The 17,118-nt window shown below is 43.3% G+C and overlaps 1 protein-coding gene across 6 annotated transcripts in view; it reads left to right on the forward strand.

The window, feature by feature from the left end:
- Positions 1-17,077, forward strand: part of pi4kb (phosphatidylinositol 4-kinase, catalytic, beta) — a 17,549-nt gene extending 472 nt beyond the window's left edge. Inside the window, exons 1-13 of one of the 6 annotated variants that reach the window (XM_040118405.1) lie at positions 26-48; positions 2,970-3,642; positions 5,668-6,033; positions 7,336-7,380; positions 8,517-8,744; positions 10,242-10,469; positions 11,428-11,537; positions 11,786-11,890; positions 14,950-15,073; positions 15,178-15,443; positions 15,624-15,756; positions 16,032-16,152; positions 16,235-17,077. In XM_040118405.1, coding sequence (XP_039974339.1) covers positions 2,998-3,642; positions 5,668-6,033; positions 7,336-7,380; positions 8,517-8,744; positions 10,242-10,469; positions 11,428-11,537; positions 11,786-11,890; positions 14,950-15,073; positions 15,178-15,443; positions 15,624-15,756; positions 16,032-16,152; positions 16,235-16,416 — 2,553 coding nt within the window. In that variant the 5' untranslated portion in view covers positions 26-48; positions 2,970-2,997 and the 3' untranslated portion in view covers positions 16,417-17,077. Of the gene's footprint in view, positions 1-25; positions 49-156; positions 886-2,969; positions 3,643-5,667; positions 6,034-7,335; positions 7,381-8,516; positions 8,745-10,241; positions 10,470-11,427; positions 11,538-11,785; positions 11,891-14,949; positions 15,074-15,177; positions 15,444-15,623; positions 15,757-16,031; positions 16,153-16,234 lie in introns of those variants that run through there. The other 5 variants (XM_040118404.1, XR_005706456.1, XM_040118403.1 and 2 more) reach the window with 5 other exon arrangements.
- Positions 17,078-17,118: the final 41 nt, after the last annotated feature.

A 17,118-nucleotide genomic window follows, 5' to 3' on the forward strand; every position in this document is an offset into this window, starting at 1 on the left:
TCACCTGGAAACCCTCTGACACGTGACTATACCCGAAGAGCTGACCTGGTACTGACGCTGCTAACGTTAGCTTAGCATAAAGCTTTGAAAACAGCTGAGCGGAGTTAGCAACAGTTGGCCTTATACCTGCCGGCTATTGCTAAGATACTGCTAGTGCTATTACTAACAGTGATCGTGTTAGCTCGTTGGCTGCTGGTTGTTCGGTTTGTGTTGGAAGCTAACAGTGCTAATGTTTAGTTAGCTGGTTAACGGCAACTGCGGGATAACTAGCAGCCTGGTACCTAACTCCCTCAGTGAGCCCACGCCAACACCGCAGCTCTCGTTTAGCTGTCGGTTAGATGCTAACCGATGTGTCGGAGCTGTTGAACAGTTTATAGCCTCCAGTCTGAGCTAGCTTTGTGCCAAACTAACGCTAGGCTAACGCCACTGACCAGAGGATTTAAACTTTAAAGTTTTTTATGTAGGACACGTGGATCAGCACCGACACAGACACAGACGTGTTTTACAGGGACAGACCGAGACCAGATAAATCCAGATTTAAAGGAATAAACCAGCAGACTGTTACTCGGGATTACAGCTTAAAGCTTTAATACTCAGTTTTTATGTTTGTGAAGATCAGCTGATTATCAGTGAGGGAAATTAAATCTCAAAATTTTCATTAATGTTCTGAGTCTCAGCAGACGTGTGTTTCAGTTTGTGGAGCAACTAATAATTTTCATTACAGACTAATTAATCGCTTAGTCTGTAATATGCCCGTTTCATATTTTAGATAAATCGATACATGCTACATGAATCCCTGAGGGGAAATTACATAGTTACAGTAAAAAAATTAGTGGTGCGCTCAGCAAGGTGAAAAGTAAAGAGAAGGAGCAAGAATCAAACAAGGTAATGTACAGATGTCCAAAAAATGTCCTATAAATCCTGAAACTAGAGCATATAAGTATGCGTCAGTGTAAGTAGCATTCTTATTAGACTGTAGTGAAGCAACTCTGAGGTCTGTTGCACTGCCAACCAAAGAGGTGTAGATCACCATGTAGACCGCAGTTTTCAGCACCTGAAGAGTTAATAAAATAAATAAATATGGGTTTAACAGGATAAATAGGATGTAGAAATACAATCCTGTGAGAAGTCTGTTAAGATAATGTATGTTGCAGGATAATAGACAGTGTTTGTGCCAGTATTGGAATATTGCAGGTCTTTATTCTATATTGTACTGGAGAGTTTTAGTTCAGTTATAAACCAGTCTGAACTGCACGGACAGGCAGTGTGGCCCTGGTCCATCATGTGCTGGGCGAGTCTGGAATTATACTTTATAGATTATATATGTATTTTACATGTATTGTAAGTCTTTTTCTCTACAACAAAGTTTTGTACAGCTCATACAGCCATATTCATCATGCGTGAATATGGAAACAGACAAATAAGTTAACCAAGAAAGAGAGAAAAAAGATAATAACGGAATTAAAAGATCAAAACAATAAAAAATGATCACATGTATAGTACGTTCATATTGTTAAACAGATCTTAGACAAAAAAGCAAATAATCTATAAAAAAATATCCACCTCTAAATTAACATCTTCAGATGTCCTGTTTTGTCCAAAACCCAAAGAGATTCAGTGAACTGTGATAGAAAAACAGAAAATTACAAACAGTAGAATAAAATTAGGTAACACGCCCTGTTCTCAATGACTGAACTGGTAACTGGAAGATTAAATGATAATAGAGAGAAGTCAGTCATATGCAGCTCACAGGTTTTAGCCAATGAGAAGTGTGACTGTCCATCACTCAAAGTCTGCATCATGTGATCATTTTTCACCAAACACAGTGTGACTCAGTCAGTCCCCCCCACCCCCACCCCCGGTCCTCTGTGGGTCAAGTGTAATCTGCTGAGGGGGATTACAGCCTGAGAACAGTGTGAACACACACACACACTTGTGATGCAGGGATTCACTGTCAAACAGCTGCTGTCAGGGTTTCTATGATAACACTACCAGTGTGGTCTCTGAAGAAAATAAGACAAACTTGTCACATCAGTAATAATGAGCACAATATTACTAAGGACGGTGCAGATGCCTGCAGTGTCTGAGCTCCTGTTCAAATCAATGAATTTCATCCCTCGGTTTCATTACGTGACTAAAAACATGTCAATAACTCAGTTTATCAGTTTTTAATTACAGCTCGCTCTAAAGCATTAAATTGTACAAAGAAGTAGAAAGTGTCTATAAAATGAATTCCTTTCTAAACAGATTGTTGATGACATTTTAAACTGAACTTGCTTTATTGAGAGTATATTCACTTTGTTTACATCCCGGTGTCAACAGGACAGTAGAGATCTCTAATGCACAGTGTATTTGCAGCTCTTTTAAATGTTAAGACGCATTAAATTTAGTTTGCCCAAAAAATGGTTTTAGAAGGTTTTTAGTCTTAAATTTAATTAACACAGGTTAAACAAATTCTGTCTTGGCAGCTGTAGGCAGTAAAGTTTGTCATAAAATTGTTTTTTTATATGTCAGGGGACGTCCTGCACCTCTAAACAAAGTTAGATTGTTGTAGGGCAAACAGTTATTTTTATCATTGATTAATCTGTCGATTTGTTTTTTCAATTAATTAATTTTTTAGTCTGTGAAAGTCAAAAAATACTGAAAAGATGCCAGTCACAACTCAAGGTGATGTCTTCTGATGTCAACAAAATAAAGCAGCAAACCTTCACGTTTCGGAGGCTGAGACCTGACAATGAATAACTTTTCCTCACAACTTTTGCTTGAAAAATAACTGAAACGGTTAATAAGTTTTCAGAATAGTTGTAGATTATTTTGCTGTATACTGTTCATACAGTCAAACACTGTCACTACTGCTGCTACAGGAGGAAGATCAGCAGCTCACATTGGAGAGGTCAGCTTCCCCCCTGTACCCCCACCTCTGATCTTTGACCTTTTTTTTTTTTTTTTCTTTCCTATCTCTGTTTCAGTGGTGGAGGGTGGAGCTTCCCAGCGGCCATGATGGAGGACACAGAGCTGGAGCTTTCCCCCACCACCTCTGATCAGAACAGCCCCTCCCCCTCCATCTCCTCCTCCCCCTCCCTGTCCCTCCCCTCCACCCCTTCCTCATCCTGTGGCCCCCCCCAAGTGGTCACCCCTCCTCTGGGTGTGATCAGTGAGGGTGTGGGGGAGCTCAGCCTGGTGATCGATGCGGAGGTGGCTCAGCGGGCATGTCAGGAGGTGCTGCAGAAGGTGAAGCTGCAGCAGGTGGAGGGTGATGTCAATGACCTGCAGAACGGGGGTGGGCCAAACACCCCCAGCCACCCCGTCGCTCTGACTGCCGCAGTGAAACGGATGAAGATCCACGAGGAGGAAGACGACCCAGAGGGCCCGGCCCCCGGCTCGGTGAAGAGCGCCCGGCGGCGGCAGAGACACAATCCCTCCAAACAGTCGTGGCTGCTCCGCCTATTTGAGTCCAAGCTGTTTGACGTTTCCATGGCAATCTCCTACCTGCACAACTCAAAGGAGCCCGGCGTCCAGGCCTACATTGGTAATAGGCTCTTCAGCTTCCCCCACGAGGAGGTGGACTTCTACCTGCCCCAGCTGCTCAACATGTACATCCACATGGACGAGGACGTCGGGGACGCCATCAAGCCATATGTGGTGGGTGTGGCCTGGATAGGGGTCTAGATGTAACAGAATGTTATCCAACCTGTGTCCAGCTTCCAATCTGTTCGTTCAGACTACTATTATATCTGTATTCTACATTATCATATCAGACGACATAAGTTCAGTCATGAAGTAGTTCGACAAAATGTTTCGGACTTCGGACTTGTCATCGAGATTGTTCAGTTCTATACGATCTCCTGGTATCACCATAGCAGCCACCCAGCAATGATCCTACCATGCCCTAGCAACCACCAGCTAAAACAGCTACCTGGAATACCTTAGCAACCACTACTGTCTCCCTAGCAACCACTTACTGATGTCTTTAACAGTCATCCCAAAGCCATAGCAACCATGTAGCAGCAACCTCTACACACAGGATAAGCTGCTGCCAGCACCCCAGTAATGACCTAGGGAATCACAATGCATCCTGCATCCACCTGCCAGTGTCTCAATAGGTAGTGGATTAACGACACCACCAAGCAGGAGTCAATACTTTAAAACGTCTGCACCATGTCTCTAGTTTCCCCAGTTCTCTTGTTTGTTCTGTACAGAACTTTGTAACCCTTGCTTTAAAAGTTTATAAAGTTCAGAGTACATTTATCCACCCTGATCACCATAGCAACCTCGCCCTCAAAATGTTCTTGCAGTGCCCACACAACTTTCAACAACACCCGAGCAACCGCCTATTAAAACTGCCCAGAAAGTCAAAGCAACCACTTAACAACTCTTTAAAAACACACTAACGAGCAACCACTGTGATCTCCGTCACAACCACCCTGAACACCAAAGCATCCACCCAGCAACACCTTAGAAAATACCTTGAGGACCACCTAGTAACACCTCAGCAAATATCTACTGAAGCCCTTTACCATCGCTTTGAAAGGCATTGCAGTCATGTAGCAACCACCTGTAAATGCAGCAACTACTGCTGTCACCCCAGCAATGACATAGCAACTAACAAAGTACAGCCAACTGTAGCTGCTATTTGGCATCAATCTGCTAAACCAAGGGTCAACACCAACTCATTATTTTTATTTAAAACTATTTAACATATCTGAGTGGACCTTGTTACAATATTTTTTTTCACACAAGACATATTGATCCTGAAAATGTTTGTTTAAGATTGGTCTGTTTGTTGTTTTCCGTCAATAGGTTTGGGTATGTCGTACCACTTGGCATTTGGTCGCACGGGCTAATGATTCAACATTTTAACCTGCACTTTTAGCAACCTATTTCAGCTTCTCTGCCTGCTTACTAACTAGTTTCATGCACTCACAATCACAGTACAGCATGTCAAGGTGTTAGAAATGACTCAGGTTTGTCAGAAACTGAAGCGTTCTGGTAGTTAATTGGTTATTGTTACAATAAATATGCTAAAAATCAGCATCACACCAAACTGTAATCCTGCTGGAGTGTTTATTTTCCTCATAAATAAAAATCTGTGGAATTTTTTTTTTTTTTTTCAAATTAGTAGAGCTACTCCAAACACTTTCTATGTACCTGCTGGTAACTGCAGAAATACCCCCTGAGGTAAAAGCACCCCTGGTCCTGAGGGGTTGCAAGGAAAATGTGAGGGACAACAAGAAATAATATTATACACATTGCTGTGAAATAGTTTTGTTTTCTCTAATCTTTGCTCTTATATTGTGACATATTGAATAATTCTTTTCCCCTTCAGGCTTCTAAATCTTGTTTCACCTGAAACAATCTGACATGGAAACATCAGTCTTTGGTTGAATTGAGGTCACAGGTAAACATCGTGTTGCTTTAAAGGGTCAAAGGCCAAAACGGTTGGCAACCACTGAGCCAGTCACTGGTCAGGGGTTAGCATCAACACACAGCAAACAGCAAGCACAACTATAAAACCTTCATCAAAATTTTTTCAGTTCCAGTCTTTGTATTTTCTTCCGCAGTAAAGAAAAGTTACAACTTTTGTTTTGAAAAGATCTTATGGATACAGTTTTCTCACATTCTTAGATTTAGTCTGACATGTTCTTTAACCCTTTGTGTTGTCTGCAGGTTCACCGCTGCAGACAGAGTATCTCCTTCAGTTTGCAGTGTGCCTGGCTGCTGGGAGCTTACTCCTCTGATATGCACATCTCCACCCAGCGTCACTCTCGAGGAACCAAACTGAGGAAACTCATCCTGTCCGATGAACTCAAACCTGCAGGGCCCCGAGCTCGCAGGGACCCCCTGACTCTGACGCCTTTCTGTCCCGTAACGTCCCCCGCTGCTGGCCCTGGGCCCCTGGGAGGAGACCATGGCCTGTCGCCCTCCAAACGAACACATCAGCGCTCCAAATCAGATGCTACAGTCAGCATCAGCCTGAGCAGCAACCTGAAGAGAACAGCCAGTAATCCGAAGGTTGAGAGCAGCCAGGATGAGGTAACACTACCGGGGTCATGGTGTTTAACTTGTGGGCTTGGGTTCTGGTTCAGGTTCAGTCAAGTGGTTAAGTGTTTTTTGTTTTGTTTTTTTATGCATTTTTGCTTGTATTTATTTGATGGTAGCCAGTAAAGAGTTGACAGAAAGTAGTGTGAGAGCAACATGCAGCAAAGGTCCTCAGCTGGATGCCAACCACAGCTGTTGAGATTACATGGTGTAAATGTTGGGTTGTGGTGTAAGGGCACCACAGCTGGAAGGGGTCTGAGCGAATCAAAAATAAATTTAACATGTATATAAAAAGTAGTATGTAACAGCAGCAGTGGATAAATCAGCCTGAGTGAAGCAGGAAGAGAGGAAACCATCAGAATCTGTGAGGAGCCACGAGGAGACTGGAACCTTCCTCACATTAACACATGAACTCAACAGAAACGTCAGATTTCCCATATGTTCTCCACGTGGTTTTCCATCATTTGAGATTTGACTGCAGCTCTTTCAATGACCTCATCTCGCTGTGTCGTCTTCTTCTGTGGTGGTTTAACGGCAGCGACTGGAGAATTGGCTTCACCAGCTGTTGATCAGCTCATATTTACACAGCAGCGGTGGATGGAAAAAAGACTTCACTCATGTTGTATCTGGAACATTTTGTGGAAATTCAGTGAAAATTTCAGATGCAACTGGTTGGCAACTCGGCTAATGTTCCACCGTCCTGTTTTCAAGCATCATTAAGCACAAAAGCAGAAATTGGATCTCATTGACGACCTAGATGGACTCACCCTGGCTGCTGTACACTGACTTAGTGTCTGTATGATTAGTCTGTTTTGTGCTAGAGGCCTCAAATGAAGGGACGCTGCCCGACAGACGGTCAAACTTTAAGACTCTGGTTAATAAGCACGTCCCTTGTTTGAGAGCAGCCAGGATCTTTGCTGCATGTCATGGTCCAAGGGACTGAGCGAAGTTTTGAAAGGTTTTAGAGTCACCTGCTCAGAGGGAAGGCAGATGAAGTCAGACTTTATAACAGAAACAGAGTAAAGGAAAATAATGAGGGAGAGTTGATAAAGTGAAGGCGAAAAAACTGCAGTTTAAAGCCTTAGACCTCACATATACACTTTTCTAGAAATATAATATTAAACTTCAGGGAAACAGAGCCAGAATATTTTAGTCCATTTATTTCTTTATATTTTCTTATTAATTTGTATAAATTAAATTAAAAGTTAAGACTTGAAGGATCAAACTGATCTTATTTCTCCATGTGAATCTGAATCCACGTCACTCTAAACCCTCCCCCTGACCTCTGACCTCCAGGACAGCAGCTCCAGCTCGGAGAGTCTGGAGTTTGAGATTGGTCCCGTAAGTTCACCAGCTTCATGTTCTAACCTCCGTCCAGGGTGCATTGTGGGAAATGAAGTCTGTGGGTTCTGGTTCTGGTTCTGGTTGAGTGTAAGGTGAAGTCCCAGATGTTCAGCTCACAGGGAATAAAAACAATCAGAAAGCAGTTTCAGATGTGACTGCATGTCTGTGACTTGACCGTCAGAAATTCGTCATTTATCTGTTGGATCCAATCAGCTGTTTGAGTTTGTGGGTGAATCCGTCAGGACACGCCGCTTTCATCACGTTTGCTCAGAGGCTTGACTCTGTTTGTGTGTCAGGTTTGATGCTGCAGTTTGTCCTCAGTGTGAAACAGACCGAACGATTTCACCTCCACACCGAGATATAAAACAAGTTAACGCTCGTCCGTCCACTCGGTGAGATTCTGGTCCGTAAAAGGTAAAAGCTGACCTGTCCACTAACCAGTGATTTCCAGCTCTGGAGCCCGAACGCAGGCGCCACCAAAACTCAGACCAAATTCTTCCAATGTAGCTGCTGCTTCGGCGCCACAAACCAACCAATCAGAATTAGAATAAATACAACATAATTCTGCTGATTAGTAAATCGCTTTTATCAGGGCTGCAAGTAACAGTTATTTCATTACTGATTAATCTGATGAATATTTTCCCAATAATTGTTTTGTCTAAAAAAATAGCAGAAAACTGTGATAATGGATGCAGTAACTTCCCACAGTCCAGGGTGATGTATTCACGTTTGTTTTATATGACCAACAGTCCTGAAGCCAAAGATATTCAGTTTACTGTTATATTTGTTATATCGAAATAGTTGGTGATTTTCTGTTGGACGGCTAATTGATTAATTGACTAATTGTGGCAGCTCTGCTTTTATTTTTATTCTATTTTTCTGTCTTAAAAAGACTGAGAGGACAAAGATGAAAAACTGAAACTTTAAAAACTTTCACAGTGTGACCAGTGGCTGCGTGGAAGGAAAGAAATCTCCGTCTAAAAACCGGTGGATGATTGAAAAAAGGCACAAACCTGCCACACAAACATCCAACCTTCACCTGTGAATGTGTCTCCCCCAGGGGAAACCAGCAGAGATGAAACCACAACCCCACCCCCAACATCCTCTCAACCTGTCGTCTGTCTGTTTTCCAGCCGGTGCGTCTGTTTCCTCAGAGGGAGTTCATCAAGTCTCTGATGGGGATCGGGAAGCGTTTGGCCACGCTGCCCACCAAAGAGCAGAAGACCCAGCGGCTGATCTCAGAGCTGTCGCTGCTCAACCACAAGCTGCCGGCTCGGGTCTGGCTGCCCACCGCCGCCTTCGACCACCACGTTGTCCGTGTGCCGCACACACAAGCCGTGGTGTTAAACTCCAAAGACAAGGTCGGAGACACACACACACATGTTTGGTTGTCTGAACTTGTGAAGACTCTCATTGATTCAATGAATTCTCTAGCACCATAAACCTGGAGAAATGTCCTCACTACGAGGATTTAAAACTGAAGTAGGTCCTCACAAAGATTGAAATACAAGCGTACGTACACTCATAGGAAACACTGATTGAAACATCTTTCAGTCTGGACGAGAAGTTCTTGGTATCAGCGCAGTTACGTTTACCACCTGGAAGCATTTACAGATATAATCAGTGATAACTTTTTTCCATTTCACACTTTTGAATTATGACTTTTGAAATATGCACAAATAAATGCATCTGTAAATAAAGCTGTAAAAGTGACGTGGAATTACTGTGTAGCTACGAGTTTAGCAACATGACGTTTTGTACAATTTATGAAATTCCACAAAAAATCTGCAGAACGCTGGATCAGTGATGTACATTTAAATGAGGAAGATCGGAATCAGACCTGCCTGACAACCCCCCCCCCCCCAACTGAACAAAATAAAACATTTATCTGCTGATACACAACACTGATAGGAGTGTGTTTTTACCAAAATGATTTGGGAGGAAGCCTTTTATAAGAAATATTAAAAACCTAAATATCGGAATGGTTTTTTGCCTTAAGTTGTGTATGTTGAGAGAAACAACCATTGAGTTTGAATAAAGAAGATGCAGTCGTGATCATAACCTTGTTTTCAAAAGAGTGGAGCCAGTCTCCACCATGAAAGACTGAAGGAATTTCAGCAATTAAACCTGAAAGCATTGCAAGCAATATTAATGGTGAGTTAGATATGTTCAACCCTAATTATCTGACCCCAGGCATCAGTAACATCTCGCTGTCAAAGTGAAGAGTTGACCCTTCAGTAGTTTTTTACTTACTGGGTTTTAATGAGGTCAGAAGAAAAGTAAAAAGCTGGTTTTTGTTGTTGTTGTTGTTACTATTATTATTATTATTATTATTATTACGATTACTATTACTACATCCAGGCACCAGCTAACCAGGGCAACCAAGATGTCAGTGTATGTCTGTCAAAAGTGATCTTAAAAAAATAGATACATTTATGAATAGAAGGAAAAAAATGAACCGATAAAACAGAGTATATTCTGAGGTTGTGTGTTTAATTGTTCTTTGTTTTTCATCCTCATTCTCTCGTCTGTCATGGATTTACTTTTTGTTGTGTTTCGATTTTTTTAGACACGATGTTAACTTTACTTTCAGCCCTGATCTCAGTAGGCGATATTTAGTTTACCTGTATAAACTGGACATCAAGTTATAAGTTTGTCCTGTCATCAATGTCAGTGATTATGACACTTACTGTTCGGCTGTAAAGTAGCAAATGCAGTGGATTTATGTTCACTGTAAGGACACATTTATTAGCTAGTTCCCGAGTAGGAAAATAAAAGGATTTTAAAAAACACAGAGTCAGTTGTGTGGCAATGACCTCAGCAGTCATGTGACCTGTTTCGACCTCTGTGACCCTCAGGCTCCGTACCTGATCTACGTGGAGGTTCTGGAGTGTGAGAACTTTGAGACGTCGAGCGTTCCGATCCGGATCCCGGAGAACCGGATCAGGAGCACACGTTCCGTGGAGAACCTGCCAGACTGCGGCATGACAGCGGAGCAGAGAGCAGGCAGCTTCTCCATGGTCCCAAACTACGACAATGACGACGAGGCTTGGTCTGTGGACGACATCGGAGAACTGCAGGTGGAGGTGAGACGACACCCAGGTGTTCTCAGACAGGATGTGATGTCAGCATTATCACAGGTGACAGGATGTTTATGAACTGTCATTAGTACAGAGGGGGCTTCAGGTTAGAACACCTGAACCTGTTGACGGTGGAATCAGGATCGGTTCCATCGCACTTTTGAACTGAGGAAAGGTGGAGGTAACACAATGGAAAACAGTTGATGTTTTGAGTAGATGCAGTGCAGATCTGCTGAAATGCATAGAACAGTGAAGATGAAGAAATACAGGTTGTAGAATCCTGTTCCGAGCGAAAAATGATGAAAATCCAGATTTTATTTTCTTTAATTTAATGTTGAAGAACTTAGCAGATACATCAAAAGTAACATCGATAAACGGTACAAAAAATAGAACATGTCAACATAAAATAAAGACAAAGTAAAAATAAAATGCTGAACTGTGACCACAGGTCACATGGTCATTTCCATCTTTGCTGCTGAATTCAGAATGTTTCCTCACATGACTTCTCAGATGGTTTGGTGTCCTGATTCTGTTCAGCTCAATATTTTGCTACACTTTGTGTTCAATGAAGAGGACAACAACCATATAGTTTACTGTTGGACAACAGGACGTCAACAGATCAGTGACGTTTCAGTTTATGAACAAACTTGACTGGAGGACGAGACACGGCCTCTTACAGGCTGTAAATGCTGAATTCAAACAGATCAATTCGGATTGAATGTTTAATTTCTTCCCATGTTCACACAGTTATTCAGATTTCAAATGAAAGTGGCAGCACAGGTTGGCCAAGCTGTTTGCTGAGCATGTTTTTACATAAACACACATTCTTCCACTGAAATAAACACCAAATAACAACTATTGACAGTAACATGCTGAAACGCTCCACATGGCCCATGGCGTCACGTAGGCAGGCTGGTAGATGCTGTGTACGGTGTTTGTCTGACGGTCCCCCTCCCTCCTCCAGCTCCCAGAGGTTCACACCAACAGCTGTGATAACATCAGTCAGTTCTCAGTGGACAGTATCACCAGTCTGGAGAGTAAAGAACCCGTGTTCATCGCTGCTGGAGACATCAGGTCTGTATACATGCGGTACATATACACACAGAGCATGCACTGTAAAACACTTGAAGACACGAGGCAGCAGGTCTGTTCAGAGTTTTGATGAGATGAATAAAACTCAGCAGGTTCTGCTTTATTTTCTTTCTGCAGATGAATTCATACAAAACACATTGAAATCAAATAACATTTTGTGTGTGTGTGTGTGTTCATGTGTAGTAATGTGTGCTTTCTGTTTTCTCTTTATCTGTGCCTTTTATGTTTAGGCGTCGTCTGTCGGAGCAGCTGGCTCAGGCCCCTACCACCTTTAAACGGGACCCCGAAGACCCGTCAGCCGTGGCCCTGAAGGAGCCCTGGGAGGAGAAGGTCCGGTAGGTGATGCTGCCTTACAGGACACTTCTGATGAAAAATCCACTGATAGTTCCCATTGCTGTTAAACAGATTACTGCTGACCAGCCAGCTTTGTCGTTTGAACGTTTCCTGCCCCAGTTTTCGTACGCGATAGACTATGTGGACTCGTTCAGTGTCAGCACTTGTTGAGCTTTAAACTTTTTTACACTTAGATTGTATAAGTTTGCTCGCTTCCAACTGGGGTGATGTATGTGCGGGGAAATTTCAGGGCTTCACCTCGTTTTACTTCAATTTCCACTTCTCACATACAGTCCATACATCAAAATGCTAAAGAAATGATCTTCTCTCTGAAAATGTAAATGCTTAAGTGACAGGACTCGGTTTTTGAAAGTTATACTTGTAGGACCGGAGACATTCAACTCCTGTTAGTTTTTCTCCTTAAACTGCCACTTTATCTCCTTTCAAAGCTCAGACTTAAGCAGACATTTCAGACTCTTTTAGCTCTTAAACTTTAAGCGATACTTCATCTGTTTTCAGCAGCTACACCTCAGCTGACATAAATTTTCAGTTTTTGCATTTGAACTTACACTAACTAATTTCAGGACTTCCACTTAAACCACTTCCACTTCAAATGATATTTCAGCTTCACTCAATGGTTACACTCAAACTGACACTTCAGCTTCTTTCAACACTTTGACTTCAGCTGATACACAGCTTCATTCAGTGTTTAAACTTCAAGTGACGCTTCTTCTCCTTTCGTGACTTCCATTTTAAATGCTGCTAAACGGCTTCTTTTGGTAATTTCAACTTGCGCTTCAACTTCATTCAGTGCTTTAGCTTTTTTATCAGATCAGTGTTCCATGAACAGATTTTTAGCAATGAGCAGACTTGAATTTTCTTCAGTGAATTGAGCCTGTTGAGTCTCTCCTGCTGGTAATTCCTGTTTTATTTGTCCTTGCTCCATCACGGTCGCCTCTGAATTTCTGACTGTAGCGGAATTACTGCCTGTTATTACCTCCACCAAGGAGGTTACGTTTTCACCCGTGTCTGTTTGTTGGTTTGTTTGTTGGTTTGTTTGTTGGTTTGTTTGTTGGTTTATTTGCAGGATTACGATTAAAAAGTACTTAAAGGATTTGCTTTGTACTTAGTGGAGGGATGGAGCACGGACCAGGGAAGAGCCCTTTACATTTTCTCTGAACTCTTCTATATGTTGTTTGACATTGTCCTTGGCGGAGGTCTGCGCTCTACTGAGGGCCATTCTAGTTTTAAATTGCACTTGTTTTGGGGGCACCACCTCCTACAAGGGAAATTAATAACCAAATTACTTCAGTGAATCCAAGTAATAAGTCTGATATCAGAAGCCATGATTTCTAGATTCAATTGGTCTCTGTCCCTACTTCAAAGGCATAGGCGCAGGACAATGACTTGGTCTAAACAAGAATATTTATTAAGCTAACATCTACTAACAAGGGATAAATGCAATGACTGATAATCACACAATAATGGTCAAAGTGGAGCAGACGAACAATAGTGATCTGTGGAGGACAAAGTTAACTGTGTAATGAAGCGGGCAATGGTGAAAGAGAGGATATGATTACCTACTGTATGGCCTTACTAATAACTAGTACTAGGATAGCTACGATGAAATTTAAAGATTGAAAGTACTATTTTGACATCAACCCAGTCATGAGCAGGAAAGAAGATTCTTTTGCCTACTATGAGCTGCGTTGGTTGTTTCTGGAGACTTTGCTGGTTGGAACCCACAGCAGTTGATGTTGAAGCTGGAAACTTCATGGAGGAAACTGGGTGTATTCCCTTAGGTGACGTGTGGTTGCCAGGAGATGGGGCTCTTGTGGGTTGATGGCAAAATAACTCACTACTCACTTTTCTTAACTTCCACAAGATAACTCGGGAAGGAATTGGCCTTGGCTGGACGTCACAAAAACCTTCAAAAATCTTCAAGCAAAGCTGTGGTAATTATTAAAAAAAAAAAAAAATTTTAACTATGCACTTTGGCTCTCCCGTTTCAGTCTTGTATTAACTGGCTTGCAAAATAAAGAAAAACTAAGATTGCGCGTTACAGACAAAAAAACTGCCCTGGGAGCATGTGGCAAAAGGACGAAAGAACAAAAGACAGAAACAGCACAAGAAGCAACAAAAACGAAAACCGCAGAAGAAGCGAAAGAAACAAAACGCGAAAAGAGCCGGAAAAATCAAAGAAAAGAGAAGACTGGGCTGTTTTTTATCCCCTGGGGTGCTGGGCGTGCATCGTGGTTGTGGTAACGGATGTTACCGGTAGTTACGATTTTTCCCTTCTCTCCCTTTTTTTCAACCAGAGAAGAGAGTAATTCCTCTTTTTAAACTTTGTATTGTTTAACATGGAGTTGACGTACGAAAGTTGCATGTCTGTTTTCCACCGTGACCCATTAAACACAAAAACAAAACGATATATGACACTGACATTACTATTAATGAAAGAAAAGGAATAATACAAGCATGGATTTCATGACATATTGTAAAGAGTCCGGTCTAGACCTGCTCTATATGAAAAGTGCCCTGAGATTAATTCTGTTAAGGTTTGAGCAGGATCAGCAGGACTCTGTGTGTGTGCGTGTGTGTGTGCGTGTGTGTGTGCGTGCGTGCGTGTGCGTGCGTGTGCGTGCGTGTGCGTGCGCGTGCGTGTGTGTGCGCGCGTGTGTGTGTGTGTGTTGCAGAATGAAACTCAATTTCAATCTGTTGGGATTTTGATTGTTATTTCTACCGTTTGCCCTGAGTCCGTTTGGCCCTGTTATTCCACCAGGCCTCCGTCCTAAATCTCTGTCATGTTAAAAGCCGGTCTTTCCTGGGAGTGGGTCAGTTCCTCCGTTCTGTTTAATGTCAGTGTGACAGTTTAAGTGCGAGGGAATGAAAGGAGATCGTCGTACCCACCACGACCTTCTCAATGGCAGGCCAGCGTTGCTGAGCTGTGTCTGCTACGCGACTGTAGTATGCATTTCTGACTGTGCTGTATATTCGTTTGAGCCCTCGGTGCTGGTTACCTGTAGGTCTGACTGTCGTAGGTGCCTGTGTTTCCCTGTAGGAGGATCAGAGAGGGATCTCCCTACGGTCACCTTCCTAACTGGAGGCTGCTGTCTGTTATTGTTAAATGTGGAGATGACCTGAGACAGGAGCTGCTCGCCTTCCAGGTGCTACAACAGCTCAAGGTAAAGTCGTGACATCGCTAAAATCACATGATCAGAACGCGAGGGCTACCACTGACCAATGAAACACAGTAAACTCACCTGTTTTGTCCTCCCGTCCCCTGTAGTCTATCTGGGAACAGCAGCGTGTCCCCCTCTGGATAAAGCCCTATAAGATCCTGGTGTTGTCGTCAGACAGCGGGATGATCGAGCCCGTGGTGAACGCCGTGTCGCTCCACCAGGTGAAGAAGCAGAGCCAGCTGTCTCTGCTCGACTACTTCCTGCAGGAACACGGCGCTCCGACCACCGAAGCCTTCCTGTCCGCTCAGAAGAACTTCGTCCAGAGCTGCGCCGGATACAGCCTCATCTGTTACCTGCTACAGGTCAAAGACAGGTTAGATGTTGACACCACCTGTCCCTCCCATCTGGTTTTAAGAGTCTAAAATGCGCTTTGTCAATCGGAAACTGTCACTGTGAGGTATTTAATGCAGTAGACAACAGTGTTTTTAACTCAAAGAATGTGTTCTAATGTTTTGACCTCTCACCTTTTACCTGTCCTCCTCTGTCCTCTCAGGCACAACGGGAACATCCTGTTGGACGCTGACGGGCACATCATCCACATCGACTTTGGCTTCATCCTCTCCAGCTCGCCCAAAAACCTCGGCTTCGAAACGTCCGCCTTCAAACTCACCACAGAGTTTGTAGATGTGAGTTTCTAGTGGTCACGATGAGGTTCTAATGAAATTCGAGGGAATCTCCTGTGGATCTTGTTCTTGTGGTCACCGTGGAGCTGGGTGTTAGCACCCATCTCTACATTAGGTATTGGTGACGCCACCTTGAGAGACCAGTTTAGCTTCGTTCCTTGTGTCTTGTTTCGTATGTAGATTTTGTATGACGGTTAAAATGCCAACAGAAACTCCGTTAAGACGGATTATATGTTTACTGAAACTTTTAAGTATCGCTGTCTCTCTTTCTCTTTGAGGTGATGGGGGGTCCAGACGGGGACATGTTTAACTACTATAAGATGTTGATGCTTCAGGGTCTGATCGCGGCCAGGAAACACATGGACCGAGTGCTGCAGATAGTGGAGATCATGCAGCAAGGTACCAACGCACACTCCTGACAACACTGACTGGCTCATACATTACTGTCGTGACTGAACCCTCAACCCCCGCCCCCCCTCAGGTTCCCAGCTGCCCTGTTTCCACGGCTCCAGCACCATGCGAGGTCTGAAGGAGCGTTTCCACATGAGTCTGACAGAGGAGCAGCTGCAGCTGCTGATCGATCAGCTGGTGGAAGGATCAATGAGATCACTCACCACCAAACTGTACGACGGCTTCCAGTACCTCACCAATGGCATCATGTGACCAGCCCCGTGTGTGTGTGTGTGTGTGTGTGTGTGTGTGAGTGTGTGAGTGAGTGTGTGAGTGAGTGAGTGAGTGAGAGAGAGAGAGAGCAGCAGAACAAATGCAGACTGTCTACAGGCTGAACCTCCAGGTTTTATGACTCGACTGCAGAGACCATGAGCCTCCCTCTGTTTGTCGTCTTTTATTCTTATTCCAGTTTCTTCTTCTCTTCTCTTTGTCGGTTGAATCTTTTTGTTGCGTTTCATCTTTTTTCTTTGAAGAATTTTCTGTTCTGTTTGTCCGTCTCCTCTTCTTCTTTTTCCATATTTGGGCAGAAGTCCCTCATTGGCTGCCGAGTCGGACTCTTAGCCAATCAGGGAGCAGCCCATTTTTAGATTTAAATGTGAACACTCGGCAGGTGGACGGTTTTTACAGGAACTGAACTCAGTCATCGGACGTGTTGCTGCCGCAGTGCTGCTGAGCAGAGCGGCAGCTTCACTCTGCAGCAGGAGGTGAACTGAAGGAAACGTTCAGTCTGAACAAACTGAATCTGACGGAGAAGTGAAACCATGCAGACTCTATAAAGGACCATACCGCTGTTTTTCATGTTTTAGCCCTTACACTGCAGATTCTGTAAACCAGTTGACCCATTAAAACAAACCAGTGTCTACCTGCAGCTCCACGTCGGTGTCATGTCAAAGACCATTTTCATTGTGTCATTTG

This window comes from Xiphias gladius, chromosome 22, assembly GCF_016859285.1.
Source record: "Xiphias gladius isolate SHS-SW01 ecotype Sanya breed wild chromosome 22, ASM1685928v1, whole genome shotgun sequence".
In the NCBI taxonomy this organism is placed as follows: domain Eukaryota; kingdom Metazoa; phylum Chordata; class Actinopteri; order Istiophoriformes; family Xiphiidae; genus Xiphias; species Xiphias gladius.